General features: G+C 46.6%; 1 protein-coding gene across 2 annotated transcripts; it reads right to left on the minus strand.

The window, feature by feature from the left end:
* Nucleotides 1–1,705: 1,705 nt before the first annotated feature.
* On the minus strand, nucleotides 1,706–19,010 carry AKIRIN2 (akirin 2). 2 transcript variants are annotated; one of them, XM_084284941.1, is made up of 5 exons: nucleotides 18,456–19,010; nucleotides 7,249–7,392; nucleotides 6,542–6,691; nucleotides 2,695–2,766; nucleotides 1,706–2,389 (listed from the first exon to the last, which is right to left on the minus strand). In XM_084284941.1, exons 1-5 carry the CDS (start codon nucleotides 18,670–18,672, stop codon nucleotides 2,379–2,381), a joined length of 594 nt encoding a protein of 197 aa, XP_084141067.1. In that variant the 5' UTR covers nucleotides 18,673–19,010; the 3' UTR covers nucleotides 1,706–2,378. The 2 variants fall into 2 exon arrangements, with proteins under 2 accessions (XP_084141067.1, XP_084141066.1); XM_084284940.1 differs by lacking the exons at nucleotides 1,706–2,389; nucleotides 2,695–2,766 and adding an exon at nucleotides 2,773–3,802.
* Between the last annotated feature and the right edge of the window lie 365 nt (nucleotides 19,011–19,375).

The following is a 19,375-nucleotide window of genomic DNA, read 5'->3' on the forward strand; positions in this document are numbered from 1 at the left end:
CTACTTCCTCACAGAACCTGAGATTTCCTATGCTGTGTTTTTCCCCCAACAGTAATGGAGCAGCCAACCATTTCCCCACTGAAGAACAAGCTACCTGTTAGAACAAGCCTTTCACGCGACAGCCATCGCATCAGACATTAATCACTGAGATTAGAGAAAGGGCCAGTCTGAAATCAAACAACAAGCAGCAGGTTAAAAAAAAAAAAAAAAGAAACTTTTCAAAGAATGCGACCTCATTTTCAAAACAGGCACAAATTAGGCATACCACAGCTGTGAGCCATGAGCACCCATGGTGGCATTAATCAGCCAGAAGCCTGTTTGCTATGCGTTAATTTGGAGCAGCACAGGAATGACTGGGTGCTAGCATGACATCACTTCTTATTTATAATAACTCTTAATATCCCAAAGGATAAGATAAGCCGAGACAGAGAGGCAATCACAATGGCTGGTATTTTAATTCTACCTCCAATTATCAGTTAGGCACATACTCTTCCCTATCAAGCCAGAACAAAGATCTCCTGGAGCACTGGAGATACAGGAGATGCATCAGGAGGCTGGAATCTGGGTAGTGGTCCACCCAGAAGCAAGGGCTTTCCTGCCCTCAGCAAGTTAACACCAGGAGGAGGCCCCAAAACGAGCAGGAAGGAGTGGGGCTGAGAACCCCGAGGCAGACAGAAGTTAGGTTTGAGGTTAGCAGAACCGTGATCGTTCAGTACTCAGTACTGGAAGAGTCACAACAGCAGTCTGGCAGAGAGCTCTGACAGTCTGAAATACGGGTTAAGAGGAATCCAAATATTAAGGTCAGGCAGGCTTCAGGGAAGCGTGCAGAAAATCCTCAGAGAGCACGGCTACATGCGTAATTCTGGACTCGCATCACTGCCAAGGGAATGGAAGTTCACTAAGAGCTAGAACGTGCTGGGCTCCTCTGAAATCATAACCAACAGCATGAGCCAATTAATGCACAGATCTACCAGGCTCCATGACATTTCAGCTAGAACTTCCCCACTCATTTGAAGTGGTACGAAGATCCAGTACGCACAGACTTCCACTTAAGCAGAAGTTGACATTAGGTAAGTTAATTCAGAGAGCAGTTTAATGGAAGGATTACTTTAAAACTGCTTGTAAGTCCCCAAAGCAGATAATCCGAGTCAGGTGATGAGCAATACTCCTACCCGTGGCACAGAGCTCTGGAATTACTATGCAGTAACGTTTCAGTCACTCGTGCTGTGACTCAGAATGACACAGGCAGCAGCAGCCACCGCTTACACAGCAGTTTGAGAACAGCTGAGCGTATCTAACAACAAACTCCTAGGCCCAGAACACGCAGAGGTTGCACGCCTTCGGCTCCTCCAACACCTAGGGAGCTGCAGCTTGTGGTGCAAGCACCTGCTCTATCTGAGGACCAGACTTCCTTTGGTGTCACTTCAGGCTGAAGGAAGACGAGCACAGCTGCTTCGAGTCAGCTGCAGTTAGATGAGGATTTTGTCAGTTGTGTCTCAAACATGCTGCCCTACCTGAAACAACACAGCCAATCTAAGAAGCGTTTCTTGGCCTCTGAAGAATTATGTGAGGTTTCCATCCACTTCCTTTCCTGAAATTCTGACCCACCCGCTGCTGCTAGTAAATACAGCTTTCATTTAAACACTCAGATTTAAGTTTATTCATACACAGCAAAAGTTCCACCTGCATATTAAAAACAAACAGATTAGAAGTAAATGTTTTATTCTTCCAACTAAATTCCAGTACTACAAGGGCAGTAAAACAATGATACACTGAAAAATTGCAGCAATAAACATTTGTTAAAGACTGATAGAATAAATAAAAACTACAAAAATGAGAAATCATATAAACCCATTCTTAACCCCCAAAAAAAGTCATGGAATACAGAAATGCCCTCCTTCACTATTTCACAGGCAGTACTGTGGGCTATTTGCTTAAAATTGTCCTGGGATTACATTCTAATTTAACTGTGATTACAGCTCTGTTGTAGTGCACAGTTATGAAAACCACACTAACTTCAGTCAGAAGTGTCATTCTACATTTTTATTTACACAACCAGTGAAGGGCAACTTCTAGAACACCAGCTTTAATCCTTTACTTTTTCAAACTTATTAACATAAGAAGCCAAATTGTAATGATACAGCAAATGAGGCCACTGGTATTATTACAGGTAGCAAAGGTCCACATCCAGGTGGTACTGACATCAGGGAGCACTCCAAAACCAGTTGCTGCATAAGAGTGGTTGCCACTGACAAAAGCTTGAAATAACCTGTGTTCACAGGGGGAAAAAATATGGCATTGCTGCAAGTCATTACTGGGACAGCTTGCAACAATAAAACGGGGTGTATAGGGCAGCCCACGTATGCAGAAAGTATGATTCATGAAACGTCTGAAAAAAGAAAAAAACGAGAGTTAATGGTGAAGGTAACAAAAGGCAGGGCTATCACAAACCTGGTACAGCAACACCAAAACCTTCCTCAAAATCAAAAACCAGCACGTAACGGGTGACAGCTCTGCGTGTTTTAAAACCAAAGCTGCATTTTACCGCACATCTTTTCAACCTCCATACTACCAACATGAAGTGTTTTTGCCCTGGGGCCTTGTCGAAGCTCAACAATGAACAAAGGCCAGTTAAACCATTGAGCATTTGGTTACCCAATGCTGCTGTAGGAAGCGGAAGGAAGGGATACTCACAACTGGCAGGCTGTTCTCCATATCGTCGCATGATTTGATCATGCGTGAACTTCACAAACGCGTCGTATTGTTCTGCAAGCATGAAGCATAGGAAGTGTGAGTCTACTAAGTTTAACCCAGGCTGAAAAATAGTCAAGGCTACTTTTTATACCGTACAAATCAGATCAATTAAACACACATCCACTAACAGCAGTTTTAAGCGACTCTGCACAGTTCATAGCTGCCGTTTCTTTTCCATCCCCCACGAACAACAATGCAGCACGTCCCCTTAATTAATAGAATTTCCCTTAGAAAAACAGTTAATATTACCAAGGATAACTGTGCTGCACAGACACAAAGACCTCGATACACCCAGTACATGCTAAGTGTCAGAATCTTATTTTGAAGTAACTGAGAACGCCCATTTCACAGACACTAACAGGGGTGAAGCAGTTACACACAGCCTTACGGTCAGTGCTAGGGTTGGAAACATAACTTCTCTCTGCTCCTGCCCTGTCCAGATGTAGACCCAAATTAATTTAATGGTATGGAAACAAAGTAGTACAGGAAAGGGACTTGCTACAAAGTTAGAAAGTCTTTATGGTCACTACCCAAAAATGAAAAGCAAAGGGCAAACTAAAAGGATGAGCTGCTAAGTGACTAGCACTTGGCTAATCCCAGCCACAGAAGTAGCCACGCTGGGAGACACGCAGCTGACTGTGGACTTCATGAAAACAGCTACTGCGTGATCCAAAATGAAATTCAGGTATCAAACATTCGTTTAGCTTTGGACTAAGCACTGCTCTTTCCCAGACAGGTAATTTCTATACACGCATACATACACTCGCAATACTTTATTCAGCTTTAATACTGCACTCATCAGCAGGATATCACCTTTCAGAATTAGGAAATTGAACAAGGAGAGTAATATCTACCAGATGCCGCTCCTCTCCATTCCCCTTCCTCCCTTGTGGAAAAATACATGTGCAGCAATGTGGGGTGTTCTGAGAAAAGGGCAAGGTCAAAGAAGGCAATCTTCAACCAAAAATGCAGTTACACTGGTAGTGGTTCCTAGTCCCACAGGTTTGCCCCATTAAAGTCCCCATCCTCTTGCAGGGATGAGCTTCACCTTTGAAGTAAACAGCGTGTCAGTAATCAGCAAGTAGTGCAGCAGCAGCAGCCCCATTACGGACCTGACTCAGGGAGCTAAGCACATTCACCCTTGCCTGAGCGGGCCCAGTGTCACGGCAGCCACTTCCCCTCTGCCCACAAGCAGAAGCTCTGCTTCAGTGCAGTTCTGACTGATGGCTTTGCTGCAGCCATGTGAGGATCTTGGCCAAACAACAGAAAAACACAAAGAGCAGATTGAAGGAGTTGTTGCCCAGAAACCATTTCCAAAAACAACAGCAACCAGAACTTCTCCTAAAAGTTATGTATTAAAAGGCCAGAAACCATCCTGTAATCTTTCTTCCTGAATGGTTTAAGTCAAGATATACCGCCACTCCTGTAGCATCATCTTTGTTAAAGCATGGCTTTGGCAATGTGAAGAGTCCACGGTCACTAAAAATCCCCGTTCTTGTGGCATTCAGCTTGAGGAAGTTAAGCAACCCAAAGGCAAGAGCGAACTAAACTGAAGTGTTTGAAAACCAAAGTGAACAACTGGAAAGATGCTTGTGCAGCTGGAATCCCATAGCACACGTTCTAACAATTTAAGACAAAAGATGGCCATAAAAAGACCATTAATACAAATGTTATTGCTAGACTAACTGCTCTAAAACTTGAACCACAGTACTGAAGAGCCATTTTTCACAAGCAGATTCTAGAACAGCTTTCAAGCTAAAGTTTCACAGAGCCCCTTGCACTCCCTCCTCTGGCTTTCCAACCTGCAAAGGATTTTGCAAACCCAACTTTATGCTAACACAGAGGTTTTGAGTAACAGAGACAGAAGGGGAAGTCAGGGCGTTACAGCGATCTGAGTTTTCCATTCATCAAATGCTAACTCTGTATGAAAGGCAACTCTGCTCACAAAGAACATGGCAGAGAGGGAAAAAAGGCAGTATCTGGCTAACTACTTACAAGAAAACTGTGATTCAGACAGGAAACAAGGAAAATACCTGAGATCCAAGCATTTGGTTAAGTCACTTGAAAGAAGCTATTCAATTAAGATCCCTTACTGAATTTCCAGTTACATTTCCATTGATTTCACTAGTCTGTAAGAACGAGGATCACCTTACTGCACAAAGTTTAGAAAAGCATATAATCACCCTGTCAGCAGAAAAACGTTACTGGCTGCCTAAGGAAGGAATTAGTCTAAATTTTTTTGGCAGTCTCTCTTTAAATTCCTATACAATACTCAAAATTTACTAACAGCTTGATATATGGGATGCAGCAACTTGACCTCTGTCAGCAGTGACTGTAAAAACAAATACACCTCATCTCATCTCACTGTAAACTGCCCCATGCCCCCCAGCAGAAGCCACCCCTCCTTCCTAAGTGACTTTGACACACAGAGCACATGCAAGGAACTTGCCAAAAGGGTTCCTGCTGCAAAGAACTACAGAAAGCGTCGGAAAGTGTCTGGGGCAAATCTACAAACTTATCTGCTCTTCAACTGGTTATAATCACAGAATCACAGAACTGAAGGGGTTGGAAGAGACTTCAAAAGATCATGATGATCACTGTTACCAGAAACGTGTTTTAAGAGAAAAGAAGCTATCCAATTCCTAACACACAGACGAGAAGAAAACTCTACAGCATCCTAGTTCACCAATCTGAAGCACATTGAAAAGAAAGATGTAGAAATGGAACATTAGGCCCAAAGAAAATTAAGTATTTAAGGCTAGTTATGTATTAAAGAGATGTGGATTTAAGAGGGGCTTCGAACTATGCCAGTTTTTACACAGGCTCAGGTGCAGAGACAATACTGTCATGGGCAACCCACAAACCTGGTCGCCTTCTGCGTGGCCATACCCACAGAAGGTTTTGCTCCCATGCCTGGATAGATTTGCAAACTTTAATCCTGAGGTGTTTTCAGGTGGGATGCAGAATGGTGGTGGGTGGGTTTTTAAAAGCAGGTTTGCTGCCAAAGAGTGCACTCAGAAGATACTCGCTGTAATCACACTAACCACTAAGTATTAAATTAGACACCAAATCATATTGTGAAGGCACCTACCTCTGAATGCACCAGAATTTAGGTGCTCAGACATTACCAAAAATGCTCAGAAGTAGAGGAAAATGACAACTAAAGCAAGGTCCTTTTTTCAGTGCTGACATGAACATGATCCTTAACAAAAGGTAAGCTGGCATCAGGCACCAAAAATATCAGCTGAGTGGTAGGAAGTACAAGAATTCAACACACAGGATCAGAAATGCATCTCAACTACTGATGCTCGAGCAGCAACCAAACTACTCCACTGGCAGCAGCAAAATGTGAGTAACTGGGAAGAGAAAGGGAAATCTTAGGTACTGTCTCTTGCCAAATTCCAGAAAAAGGAAGTCAGTTCCCAAGCAGGGAAAAAAAAAAGTCCTTCACAAAGAGCTCTTAAGTCAGTAAAATAGAAAGTCTTTCTGGCAAAAAAACAAGAAGAGGAAATGATCAATTCAAACACGATAGCAAGGGAAAATTCTATCCAAAATAAAACCTCTGTTTCCATTGCTTGGTAATACCCAGGAGTCACTGTTTCTATCCCAAGCAGCATAGAAGAGAAAATCCTATCAGAGAGACTACACTTTTTTTTGTCTGTCCCATATACAATCTCATTCCTTAATCAGATTAGGTCAGAAAAAAACACAGCATATCACAAAAATGAGAAAAAAAAAATGACACTTTTGAACCCATCCTAGCACATTATTTTCAACTATGAAATACCTGCAAGTTTTGTGGTCAAAATTTCTTCATACTCTTCACGGATTTTCTCTTCACGCTCTTTCAGCAAACGTTCACAGATCATTCCAACTTGTCTGAGAGTAAACAGAGGCTGTTCTTTTTTCAATGGTGATGATGCTGCAGATGAAGTACCTAAGAAAATATTTGGGTATAGCAATTTACCACTTGTAAGCAGTTCAGAACCACCGTTATAATCAGTTTTCATCACATCTTTTATATTAAAGAAACTTTACAAAACATTTGGAGAAAAGTTTGTGTCATTTGCACACATTAAAGTAAAATTTAACTGAACACTCAAAAGGAAGACCTCTCTGATTGATAATAGGCATTGGTATCGAAACACCAGGAGTGTTGTTCCACAATGCTACACAAATGGCCACCGCCCCTTACATTCAAGCTCCTGCTTTGTATTAAAATTGTGGCATATTTTTGCAAAGACAGCTGCTCCACAAAAGCCTATTAGAAGATCAGCTGCAGGGTAAGCAGGATGGTCTCTTGAAAACCTTAAAAGCTTTGCATCCCACTGACTGCTAAAATAAGAGGGTACAATCTTCCAGATCAATGCGAGTATTGCCCAAAAAAGAAACAAGAAGTGATGAGAAGGTGCCACAGAACATGAGACAACCAGGGAAAATTATTGACTCAGAATCTGAAAACATATAGAAAATTACACAGAATTTTCTGGGTACCTGGCAAAGCTGGTCCAGTAAGGAGAAATGCATGTGGCTGTGCATCAGTAGAACAACAAGGATCTGTCTGCTGGAAGCTATTTTCTAAGTGTCTCCTCTTCTGCATGCGTTTATACTCCTGTTTTATGTTGTACAGAATTTGTTCTAGAAGAAAAACAATAAAAGAATTACAAGGCTAAAATAATTACACTTCAGGATTTTACTTCAGTTTATTTCCACTCAAATGCCCAATACTGTAGATGACCAACAGATGATAAGAGCTAGACTCTTAAAAACATGTCCTGCAAAAACGACACCATTTTACCTAAGACGCAAGCCAAATAATGGAACTTAACCGAAAGGAAGGTAACTCCAGCCTGTTTTCACAGGGAAAACACCAGCAAAGTGTGTTGTTAGTTAGGGGCAAATATCTGTGCCACAGTACTGCTAACAACAATTAACAGCAGAACTTTGAAATTTAGGAACCATCAACTGTACAGCATGCGTGGGTAAAAAATAAGCTGTGGATCTTCCACTGGCATTCATCACCTGCCCTCCAAACGTTTCATCTGCAATCACCTTTCTCCTCCACACACCATGGGTATCATTCACAGAGCTACGGGGAACAGAAGACTCCAGAGTAACACATCTCCAAGAAATCCCACTCCTCTCTGTGCAGTTACTGCCACACAGGCAGCAAAGGAGAGAGGGAAACCATTTAGACAAAGTATATCTAAAGCAACTACTGCTTAAAACCTCCAAGAACTGGAAACCAACAGGCAAAATAGGAATATATTCCTCAACGTTTCTTCATAGCCCCAGATCTACTCAAATAAACCCTGTGGATGGATCAATAGCCTCTTTTAAATGAAGTATGGCCATTTGTAGGTCAGCATTTGATCACACTGTGAAAAATGCAGCAGGTGCTTTCAGTAACCTCATTTCTGTCAAAATGAGAAATGTCAAGGTAAAAACAACCCTTGCAATAAAACCATCAGCCCTGCATGCTTTCTCTCTCCAATTCCACGTGACAAAAAGCTCCCGGGAACATCAGTGCCCTGAACGGATATCCCCTGGCTACATCCAATATTTTTGAAATGCTTTCTACCCCCCCCTCACCTTCCAGGGGACCTTCACAGAAAGAGACTTCTTCCTTGTGACAGCTCTTAACCACTCAAATACATTTTGAAAAATCATTTCCCTAAGCAATCTGCTTCCACGGGACTGAGCATCCAGGCTTCTGGCAGACAGCTTTCCAAAGCTCACAGCCACACGAATCAGCATCATTGTGTCAGCGCTACAAAGGACTCCACTTGGTTCCTTCCTGCCTCTGTTCATTTCACCAATACTGTTGAAATTTCTCTACCAAATTTCAGCGTTTGAGAACAGACCGTCCTTGAGGTTCCACGTTTGCACATTTCCCAGTAAGCAACCAGCCAAAGCAGGTTAACTTCAGCACACAGCTTTTTCAGCTGGTGGCAGAAGCCTGCGCTAGCACAAGCTGAAGCAAATGTTTGCCAACTCCTAGCTCCGAGGTTTAACGATTGTGGTGGGTCTCCAGTTCCATAAATCAATCCAGGAGCTCCCAGTTTATTAGAGAGGAAACCTTCTGCAGTCAACGGGAACATCAGCGCCTTCTCAGCAAAGAAGCTTGTTTGGATTTTGTTGGTGAAGAGCCCTGCAATTTCTGCCTTGTCAGTCCCGTGCCTACAGAGCCTGCCCAATTTCCAGCCTCCTACAGGGAGAACAGTAACTCTGCTGAAAGCAGCAGCAGCTGCAGAAGGCATAATAAAGAAATACAATCAGGAAATGAAGGAAAGCGAGGAAGGGGGGGGGGGGGAAGAAATGTACTCAAGGCTGGCTGGAGGATTTATACTTCTTGTAGGACGGATTTATATATACACACCTCCACTGTGGTACAGAAATTGATAAATCAGGTTAAACCACGACAAAGTTCGGCTTCCAAAACGAGGCAGAATCCCATGTAGGATTTGTCCTGTGCATACACACCGCATCAGACATTCGGAGACAGCGTTGCCATGTTTTACTCAACAGCATTATGGCCACCAAACAATACTTTTCCTCGTAATCCTGTGCTGCTCTAGCTAAAGAGATACTGCTCAGTTGTGAGCAGGAAGCAAGTTAGCTCCTGAGATAACATCTGTCCTAAAACATGTCCACACCGCAAGGCCGCACGCTGCATCTACATCAACAGACCAACGCAACGCACCACGTGCTGCCTTCACTATGACTATGTGGTCTCGGGCAGGCTTTCCAAATTCTGTATGAACTGCAAAAATGTAAGCCGAATTTGGGGTGTAAAGATAGAAATCTAACTCTTCTTAATATTATATTTACGCAGAAGTATTTTCAAACCCGATTGACCTCCAAATTTGTTAAGAAAACTCCACTGACCAGAGTCTGTTTAGCAAGATCACAAGAGTTAAAGCAACAATCATCAGCAAGGTTTTTTTCAAGCCCTAAAAACCTCTACAAATTCAAGAGAAAATAATTCAGAGAAAACGTTAAAAAAGCAGAAAAGAAGGATCAAAAGCAAGATACACAAGCAGGGGAAAATGAAAAAAAATCATGCGCTGATTTTGGGAAAAGTTTCAACTGGGCCAGGAAATGAAGGGCTGTGCACCAAGGGCACACAATTCTATTCAAAATTGTTTTGAATAGTGGGCACAGAAATCTCAATGATATTAGACTGATTGACTTATTTCACCTACTTCTAATTTGGCAATACTTTTTTTTTTTTTTTTTAAACTCACTTTCTTCTAATCTTACTCTGACAACCAAAAGCCTTAAGAAAAGCTACTGACAGGCACAGTGGGACGGCTCTCCCCCCTTTAATAAAAAGTTGCTTTGATGGCTTTGCACAGCTGTTAACTTCGGGGAAAGGGCTAAAACTAAACAAATATGGGAGGGAGAAGAGCACTAAGAAGAAATGACAATGCACTGTCTGCACTGCAAACAGCCAGCAGGAAAAAAAGGCTGGAAGTTGAAGTCCTGGCTGCACACGTGAGCATGCAGTTGAGCTCCCTGGGTTACCAGCACTCCTGTATTTGGTCTAACGGGGGATTTAAAGCCCTGCTGGTCAGCGTGTAGGGCACGGGAAAGCAACTGAGAATGCCTCAGGCTTCCCCATTTCCACCATTTGTGACATGGAGACCAAGAGGCTCCTTTAACACACCGTCAAGCCGCTCAATCTGGACTAGTAATACTTCAAATTACACAGGCACATTCTTGCAGCACCCAGGACCACATTGGTACATTCCTTACTAACACACAGCGGCATAAAATCCATGACTTCAAGCTAAAGGACTTCACTGTGAGGTGTAAACCTGCAAACATTCACAACTGATCTTAAACGAAAATCTTAACAAATTGAAGTCGCTAAACCATTGGATTAAAACTGGCCTAGATTACACTTGTTTGTAAAAAGAACAAACATTTGAAGTAACTACTGAAGGATGCAACTAATGGGCTAATGCGTTATTTTTAGAAAAGCATAGAAGACTTAAGAGTATGTCCAAATTCACAGAGGTAATGCAGGCAACACACATTTATTCACGTTCTTAATTTGCATTTATGTTTATGAAAGTGAATGAAGCATTCTGGATTTGCCAGAGTGCATTTACACAAGCACTACATAAAGTGTAAAGCATGATTCTGACCTTAAAATGTATTTATTTTAACTGAACCTAGCAAAGTAAAAGTAGCTGTTGAAATGCATCAAGCCACTTCCAGCATTTACAGCTTTGCTTAGAAAAATCCCGACAAATATGTCTGAGGAATAAACATTTTCTTTAGAGCAGTTTTTATAGAGCATCAGCACACGAAAGCAGCCAGGAAATCCTAAGGCAGCGAGAAGCAAGTAACTTCTGAACAGTACCTACAAAGCAGACATCTGAGTGTCAAGCCCTTTAAAACTCTGGCCCAGTTAAAGTTTAAAAATTAGCAGATCTCATTCTCCAACCTACTTTGGATTCCAGAAAACCTTCCTGCCTTTTCACATCCAGTTTCTTCACTTCCAGTTAGCTATCCTCTCTGCACTGACAACTAAATTAAAGCACTCATTTAACTGGTGTCAAAGACAGGACAGGTTTGCTCCTTAAATATGGAGGCCCAAACTGTCTTTTTCAACAACAGCATGCATTTTAATTAACAAGTTTCTTTATACATAGAAATCTAGAATCTGAAAGTGCACTAATTAGAGAAAACCTAAGCTTAAGGTTCTCTAAGGCTTCTCTAGAGCTTCTCCAAGACTGTAAAACTGAAGTGAGAACTTGAATCACGTGTATTGGAATTGGGTAGGTGTTTTAAACAACGCCTGCACCCATCTTATTGGTGCTGAAGTTCAAGTTGGACACAAGTTCATTGTGTTTGAGGCAGCAATGTTATGTATGAGGTAACAAACAGAATATACTTAACAGAATCAGACCTACAGCATGGTGGCCCACCTTCGGTTTCATTTTAACTTCACCATCTCTCCCATGCTCGGTGTTTCCCACAGGCTAGGGGTAGCTCCGGAAGCACAAAGGGAGCTCCGGGAAACCCCGGTCAGAGGGGCTGAAAGTGAAAGCCGGGCCTGCTGAAGGCAGGGCAGCAGCAAGGCAAGTCCACGCCGAAATGAAGCAGCACTCCTAAGTGACGTTCCCAATTCAAGAGGACTGTGGAAGCCAGCAGTTAAGCAAGACCATACCGTGCCCTCCCTTCTCACCCTCATCTAGAAGGCCGGGTTCAATGCCAGGACAAAGGATAAGACTGCTGCGGCCACCGTGACTGTGCACAGCACGGGGATTTGGCCACAAACAGCTGGAACACAATGAAATGCACAGATACTCTCTCTCATCCGGAGTGCTGCCTGCTAGGAGCATCATGTGAAATCTTTCTTCATGGAATCTCGCGTTCGGGTGACGGATGGCACTCGCCCAAGCCTCCTTTCCAAATCCAAGCTATGATTCAGGGAAACAGAATTACACATTGCAGTTGCTTTCGCATGCAACGACGAGAGGTGAAAAGCTGAAGGGGCAATTCAGAATTCACGTTTGACAACTGAAATATGATCTGTCACACTGATGCATTACCAAGCCAAATATTTACTTCCTGGGAGTGATGTCTACTTCTCACTTCCTCTAATTCATGACAAAAAGACGAGAAATTATTTTTTCCCCCAAGTTCTGTCATCTAATTACTTCATCCTGACCTGTAATTACCCAGAAATTATGTACAAGGGAAGCAGCAGTTCAATCTGAAAAGGTAACAAGGCAAACAATTATTTTCTCCATTTTAATAACCTCTTATCAACTACAAAGGTGCTGATTGTTTCCCCTGAAGGATTTTTTCTTCTTGGCTTGCTTTTCAAACCGGCAGTCTCGCATCGCAGCTCCCAGCTTCTCTCGTTTAGCTGAGGGAAACGTTGGCAGCACAGGGAGGGAGGTGACTCAGTGGGCTGCAATCAGAGCAGCAGTTTTCCTGCCCTGAAATGGGACCTGCAGCTCGGGTTTCCGCTTGCAGTGTCCCCGTTCAACGTACGCGTTCGGACCTGAACCGTGCCTGAGCTTTCTTCCAAGCGAATCCATCGAGCGCTACCCCCACGGCAGCAGCGCGCATCTTAAGGGCGTTGGGTCCTGAAGTATAACCAGTGCCCTACTTCAGCCTCCTCTCCCTTACTCAGCATTTCATTGCTGCCACCACGTTCCTCATTGTGATCTCCCCACCGCACTCCTGACACACCAGATCGATCCGAAGCAGCTCGCTGCCCCTAAGCACAGCGCTGCCGCAGAGCGGTGGGTTCACAGCGTTCCTCCCTGTTTTATCTCATACAGAGTGTCCGCAGACACGGCGGAGAAATTAAAATGATCCAGCTATTCTACTCCTCTTCTCGCTCTGGTCACAGCCATCCATCACTCCAGCTACGTTTCTTAATTAGGCATGGTGCGGTAGGCTCCAGTAATCGAACGGATACTTTTGGAAATCACGTTCGTCTCAGAGGAACACGCTCCAAGACAGAAAACCCTGTAACGGGTCCGTGCTGACACTTCACAGCCGGCATTTCCAGCTCCAGAAGCAGCTCGTGCCGGGTCCTGCGAGATCCAATTACTCTCCTTCCCAGCCCGATGAAGGTTCTGGTTCTGCCACGGCAGCCGTGAGCTCATCCTGCCAGCACGCTATTTCAGGAAATCCCAGCTCTCCCGATCGAGGGCTTGAGCAGCGAAAAATAAATCAAGCAACGCAAAATGTATTAGATACAGCAATTAGGTCTTCCTCTTCGTGCACCAAAAAATGTCACGTTGCGTTTATCAGACTCGCCACTGGAATGAAAAAACTGCTTCGACATTTTACAACATCTAAGTCCAAGGGTACTTAACATTTATAGACACCACAGGCATCTATACAGAAATTTCTCATATAAATTAAATGATCAAGACCAGATGCAGCCATTAGGATCCTTCCCCCTGCCTTTTTTTTTTTTTAAAGGGGTGGGAATGTTTTGTTTTTAAAATCCTGATAGTTTCTGCAAAAACTGGAGCACAATGAGAAGCCTGGCACCTTGCCACGGCAATTTAGCAATAAATACACATGCCAATAGATGTTAACAAAACAGAAATGAGGCAGAAAGCGATGCGGCAGGACCTACACTCCTCGTTGCGAGGCTGCTACGTTTGTCCATTTAAAATGCAAACCTGGACGTGGCTGCTGCCCAAGCACAAGTTTCAGAGAGAAGTCCCTCTGAGTTTGCTCAAGAGGGCGACAGAAAGGTCACGGGAGGACAGCCCACGGGGCAGGCCAACTGCTCTTCCTACTCCAAAAGGTCAAAGTCATCTATCTTCTTGCCTACTTTTGAAAATTAGTGCTAATTAGGCCACTTTTTCCGATTCTTCTGTTGAAGGCCTTGTATGGAAGATGTTTCGCTATTTTCTGTTTGTAAATCTTGGGTCCTCTCCCAGAGGGCGGGCTCTTCCACCTCCCACCACAGGTTTGCCAGGGGGCTGCCATGAAGCACCAATTCCCCCATTCCTATCCCCTGCCACCTTCCTGACATGACCTCCGCCTGGCTTTCGGCCGGTGACCCGAGGTGAAGACTTCTCTCCGTAACCCCAGCCGTGCAGTTTTGGGTTTGCAACCCCAGGGAGTTACTGGGGAAATGTTCAAGCAGACGGATGTTTCAGATGGAGAGGAGCGTCGCACACACAGATCCAAGAGCTTGCTTGGGGATTTTTAAGAGATTTCACAAACTTGTTTTTAAATGCAGCATTCTTCTGGACTCTACAGGGTTCTGGCTGCAACTTCACCTCAGATTTTGAAATAGCAGTAGGCAAGAAAGCTGCTGGGCTGGGTTTGCCTTCTCAGCTACTGTGTACCACGGACAAGGGGATTTCAGCTCCTGCCAACATTATCCCCTCTCACCCTTGGCCGCATGGTTTTATCTGGACTGCGTTTCCCACTGCAGCTTCTGTCTCAGAAATACCCAGGCATGCAGGCTTCCTGTGCCTTTCACTTCAAGAAAGGCCTCGAATGTCATTTCTTCATGTATTGATATGGATCTTATTTCAAATTAAATATTTTATTCATATGTTTATAAAGTTTTCTTGCCCAGACTGCAATCTTTCTTCAGGGTAAACCCACAGCCAGGATTTACACCAAAGTCAAACTCATCTGTGGGATCCGACCAGGAGGAAACTCCTCAGAGGACACACTGCTTCGGGATCAGGCCCTCCCCATGGCGAGCGCACTTTGCAGGAGATAACGCCAGATGCTACCAGTGCCATCCAAAAATTAGCAGACATCCTCACGGAGCACGCTCCAGTAGGCGTAAGGTCAACCCCCCAGAAAACATGGATGGCGAAGCCACAATTACAGCTTGGCTGCCAGCTTCGTTGAGAAACTGGAAGTGACCTAACAGCTGTTCAAATAACCACAAAATATTAAAGCACTCTTGTGAGAGATAAATTTCATCTTGAATAAGCCTTCCCTGTCTCAGGCAGCCTTATCGTTTATTTGTCTGCGAGCACTCCACAAAGACAGCTGTTTTCTCATCTGACTGCCCGCACCGCTCGTGGCTCTCAGCACCCCCCCGATCAATCCCTATTCTGCTTCCAGATAATTCGCTCCTGAAATGATTAACCGTGTGCTAAGCAGTTCTGGTGCTGACAAGTTAAACAGTACCACGGCACGGTATTAGGGTGAAAAAAACACTTCAACATTAACTTAAAACGAAGTACTGGCATCTGGCCTTATGTCCACACCTCTGGTTTCATACCGAAGTGATTTTCCTTGCATAAAATTCAGACAGATACCTGCTAAGTGTCGGTGATCTTAGCATTACAGCTGCACCCCGAGAAAACCCTAAGTGAAGTCAACTGAATTCTGGCTATTGTTGCTGAATTTCTCAATATAAAACCGAACAAAACAGTGACTCAACCCGGAACACTTTGAAAATCAGCCTGGAATTCTTTTCAGACAGAGGGCAAGATTTATCCGACCCAAATGGAGACATTTGCATCAGAAATGGCCACATAAATTCATTTTACAGTCAATGGGAAGCCATACATATTTCTAAAGCAGGCTTTGCCTCAACCCCAGGCAGAGCCCTGGAACAAACCATCTATGTCTTCCAACTGCCTATCAAGAAGACCACAAATTATTAGGTCAGATGGACGTTTACAAAATTAGATTGGACCAATCCCGCAGAATCTTTGCGGCCCCTTTCAAATGATAAGCTTTATTTTGTCCGCTGATGGCTGAAATTAAATACACCCGATGTCATTACAGCCCTGAATTCAACCGAAAGGCAAAAGCAAGCTACCTCCTTTACAGTGACATTTGCACTAGCACTGTATAAAGGTGTTTTGTTTTTTTTTTTTCCCTTGTCACAGAAACCAGAGGGAGCTTTTACACAAAAGCCACGTAAATGCGCCCAACCTGCACACACATCCAGCCTCGCTCAGGAGCAATCGGTGCCCTGTGAGACATTTTGCTTCAGTGCCCTTCACTTCTCATTACTTTCCATGCTGCCTTCCATAAACCATCCTCGCCGGTGCAGAAGCACCTTTTCGCATGGATTACAACCTCCACCTCCGATTTTTTCAAGAGAGGCCTGTATCTGCTCAAGCGCAGTAACGATTTCGTTTTTAAGGGCTTCAATCATTAAGAGCGGAGGCATTACCCCAAATACTGCTGTAGGTATAATCTCTGCTGGAAATTTTATTGATTCGTCTCCTTTCAGCAACGCACATGCACTGGCCAGACAATATTTATATTAAATATTCATCGCCTGAGCTTTCCAAATCCCGAAGAAACAAGCCAAAATAAATCATTGCAATGAAGCGACGCTTATCTTCTAGAAAGAATCCAACGGTTTCTGATGTGAAAGGTCTATCTCAAAGCACGTATAATGCCTCACTGTACCGGGGAGTGCAATCCATCACAGCTCTCATCCCAGACCGCTGACTCATTCAAGATCTTTTCCTAGAGGTTCAAAAAATATCAACGCGCTGATGCCAAGTGTAAGTACTTTGTATGCCCTCTATACACTTCCCTCGGAGCATTTTTGTTTTTTTTTCATTTTTGTGAACCCATAAAGAAAAAGCAGCGTTCTCCTGTACGGCTTTCAGAACTAGGAACACAGAAACAAGGCACACGGAGGAGATGACAGTCTGAAAACACATTCAGACTTACTGCCTGGTCAACACTGGCAGCTATCTGGGGCAAAACTTCTGTACAGAAGGGCGTAATGAATGCGAGAGCAGAAGGAATTCCATTGTACCAATTACAGAGGGCTTTTTCCTGCACACAAAGGACACAGACCCACACCTCATCGCTGCAACCACTCATGGCTGCAAGCAGAAACGTTCTCAAGTGCATTACTGGAAGCCACCCACTAGCCTAACCAGAGGAAGGGCCAATCAGCCGTGCGTGCCCAGCCAAGATCCAGTCCTTTCTTCTCTTCCTACTCATTGGTAAAAGGAACTCGGTTGATTTTTAATTGACACAATTACACAAGCCGACCCGAAGCTTTCAAGGCCACCAGTTGAATCATCATCATCATCCCTCTCGCACGTTAAGCTCGGGGAAGGGTTTTGCTCTCGCCCAGCATCTGGGAGAGCCGAGCAGCCTGCTCAATCCCATTTTCTCTGCCCTAAAGGCAACTCTCACACCAGCACCCGATGGCTCCCATCGCTCGCTTTTTGCAGGGAACTCGAAGGATGCCGCAGGACGGCTCCCCCGGGACGGCGGGGCTGGGAGCGGAATCCCCCCTTTGTTTTATCTGCCTTTTGCCTTTTCCCACAGGCGTTTTGCGGGTGATTGATGACAGGCCGCCCTCCCTCCCTCCCTCTTTTCCTCCCCTCCCTCCCTCCCTCCCTCCCTCCCCCCGTCTGGGCACGGGGAGGAGGTGCCGCGCCTCGCCTCGGGCCCCCGGGAACGGCCACAACAGCCCCGGGGGTGGGGGACACGATGCGTGGGGGGGTCCCAGACCCATCGGGATCCCCCAGGGAACGGGCACAGCCCCCCCACAACCCCCAAACCTCCCCCCTCGGCAGCCCCGGCCCCGCCGCCCCCTCCCCCAGCCCCCCCCCAAGGCATTTCCGCAGTCCTCGCCCCTGCGGCTCTGCCGGCCAGGAGAAAAAATAAAAAAAAATAATAATAAGATAAAATGAGCCGTAATTATAATAAATAAATAAATAAATAAGAAGATAAATAAATAAACGAAGCACAACCCTCCCTGCCGAGCCCCCCCCCCCCCTCTTTGCCTCGGCACCGGCTCAAGCCTCCCCCCACCCCCTATCCCCATACCCCTCCCCCCCTCCCCTTTCCCCTTTTCGGGTCCCCCTTTCCCCAGCGCCCCCCCCACACCCCAAAAACACCCCCCCCACACACCCCAATCCCCTTTCCCCTTTCCCCAGCCGCCCGCGCCGCCCCCCTCCTTTCCTTCCTCGCCGTCCCTCCTCCCCCTGCGCTGCTGCAAACGGCCATTTCTATTGTGTCTCTCCCCGCCGCCGCCGTGCCAAGCCGAGCAGGGCTCCCCCCACCCCCCCCCCCCCAAACCCCAAACCCCAAACCCAGCCCCAAACCCAACCCAACCCCCGGCTGCGACACAAAATGGCCGGAGGGGGGGCGCCGCGCCCACCCCAACCTCCCCATTTTCCCCTTAAAAAAATAAAGACCGAGTCTAAACTCGTGAAGGAAGGAAGGGGGGGGGGTTCCCCCGAGCCCCTCACCTGTGGTGAGCCGCGACGACACCTCCCCGAAGGGCGAGGGCTCCATGCGCAGGTATTTCTGCGGGGAGGAGGCGGCGGCGAAGGAGGAGGAGGAGGCCGAGGAGGCGGCGGCCGAGGCCGGGGCTGACAATGGCGCACATCGCCTCCGCTTCGGCGACGCCGGGCTGAGCAGCGGGTCGAAATCCAGAGTCCTTTTCAACGTGGCGCCGCACGCCATGGCGCCGGGGAGGGGGTGGCGGTGGGGGTGGCGGTGAGGGGACGGGGACGGGGGGGGGGCGGCCGCCGCCTCAGCGCCCTCCGCCGCCTCCCGCTCGGCCTCTCCCCGGGCCCCCCCCGCGGCTCCTCGGGCTGCGGCTCGGCCGGGCGGGCTCCCCCGGCTCCGATAGCGGCCGCGGCGGGCAGCGGGGTGCCGGGGGGGTGTCCGGGTGCGGGGCCGGGCCCCCTCAGCCGGGCCGGGGCCGCCGATGAGGGGCGATGGCGGCGGCGCTGCGCTGCGCTGCCCGCCTGCCTCCCGCAGCCGGCAAGATGGCGTCAATAACAACGCCGCGGATTCAAACGGCAAGCCCGCCGCACCGCGCACGCGCCGCCGGGGGGGGAGGGGGGGGAGGTGGGAGGTGTAGTCCGCGCCCGCCCCCCTCCGCCGTTTGACGCAATGGAGGAGGTGCTGCAGTGAGGACTACAAATCCCGGCGTGCCCCGCGCGGGGTTTCCGGGGTGCCGGTTTAAATCCCCCCTCGGCGGGGGATGGCGGTGCCGGCCCTGAGATGGCGGCGCCCCCGGGGAGCCCGAACCCCGGCTGAGCCCCGAAATGAGGGCAGGGCGCGGGCAGCAGCCCCCCAGCGGCCTGGGGCGGGCAGCCCGAGCTCAGTGAGCCCCTAATCACCGCTCACACGCGGCGCCGTGCCTGTGGTGGCACCTGGC

The sequence above is a fragment of the Netta rufina genome, assembly GCF_964035555.1.
Source record: "Netta rufina genome assembly, chromosome: 3".
Lineage (NCBI taxonomy): Eukaryota > Metazoa > Chordata > Aves > Anseriformes > Anatidae > Netta > Netta rufina.

Bases quoted from the DNA above. Each gene is read 5' to 3' on its own strand.
- AKIRIN2 (XM_084284940.1), bottom strand. From the start codon at position 18,672: ATGGCGTGCGGCGCCACGTTGAAAAGGACTCTGGATTTCGACCCGCTG. The intron at 7,393-18,455 runs GTGAGGGGCTCG...TTTTTCTTCTAG, and splicing joins GTCGTCGCGGCTCACCACAG to AACAAATTCTGTACAACATA. The intron at 6,692-7,248 runs GTACCCAGAAAA...ATATTTTCTTAG, and splicing joins TACTGGACCAGCTTTGCCAG to GTACTTCATCTGCAGCATCA.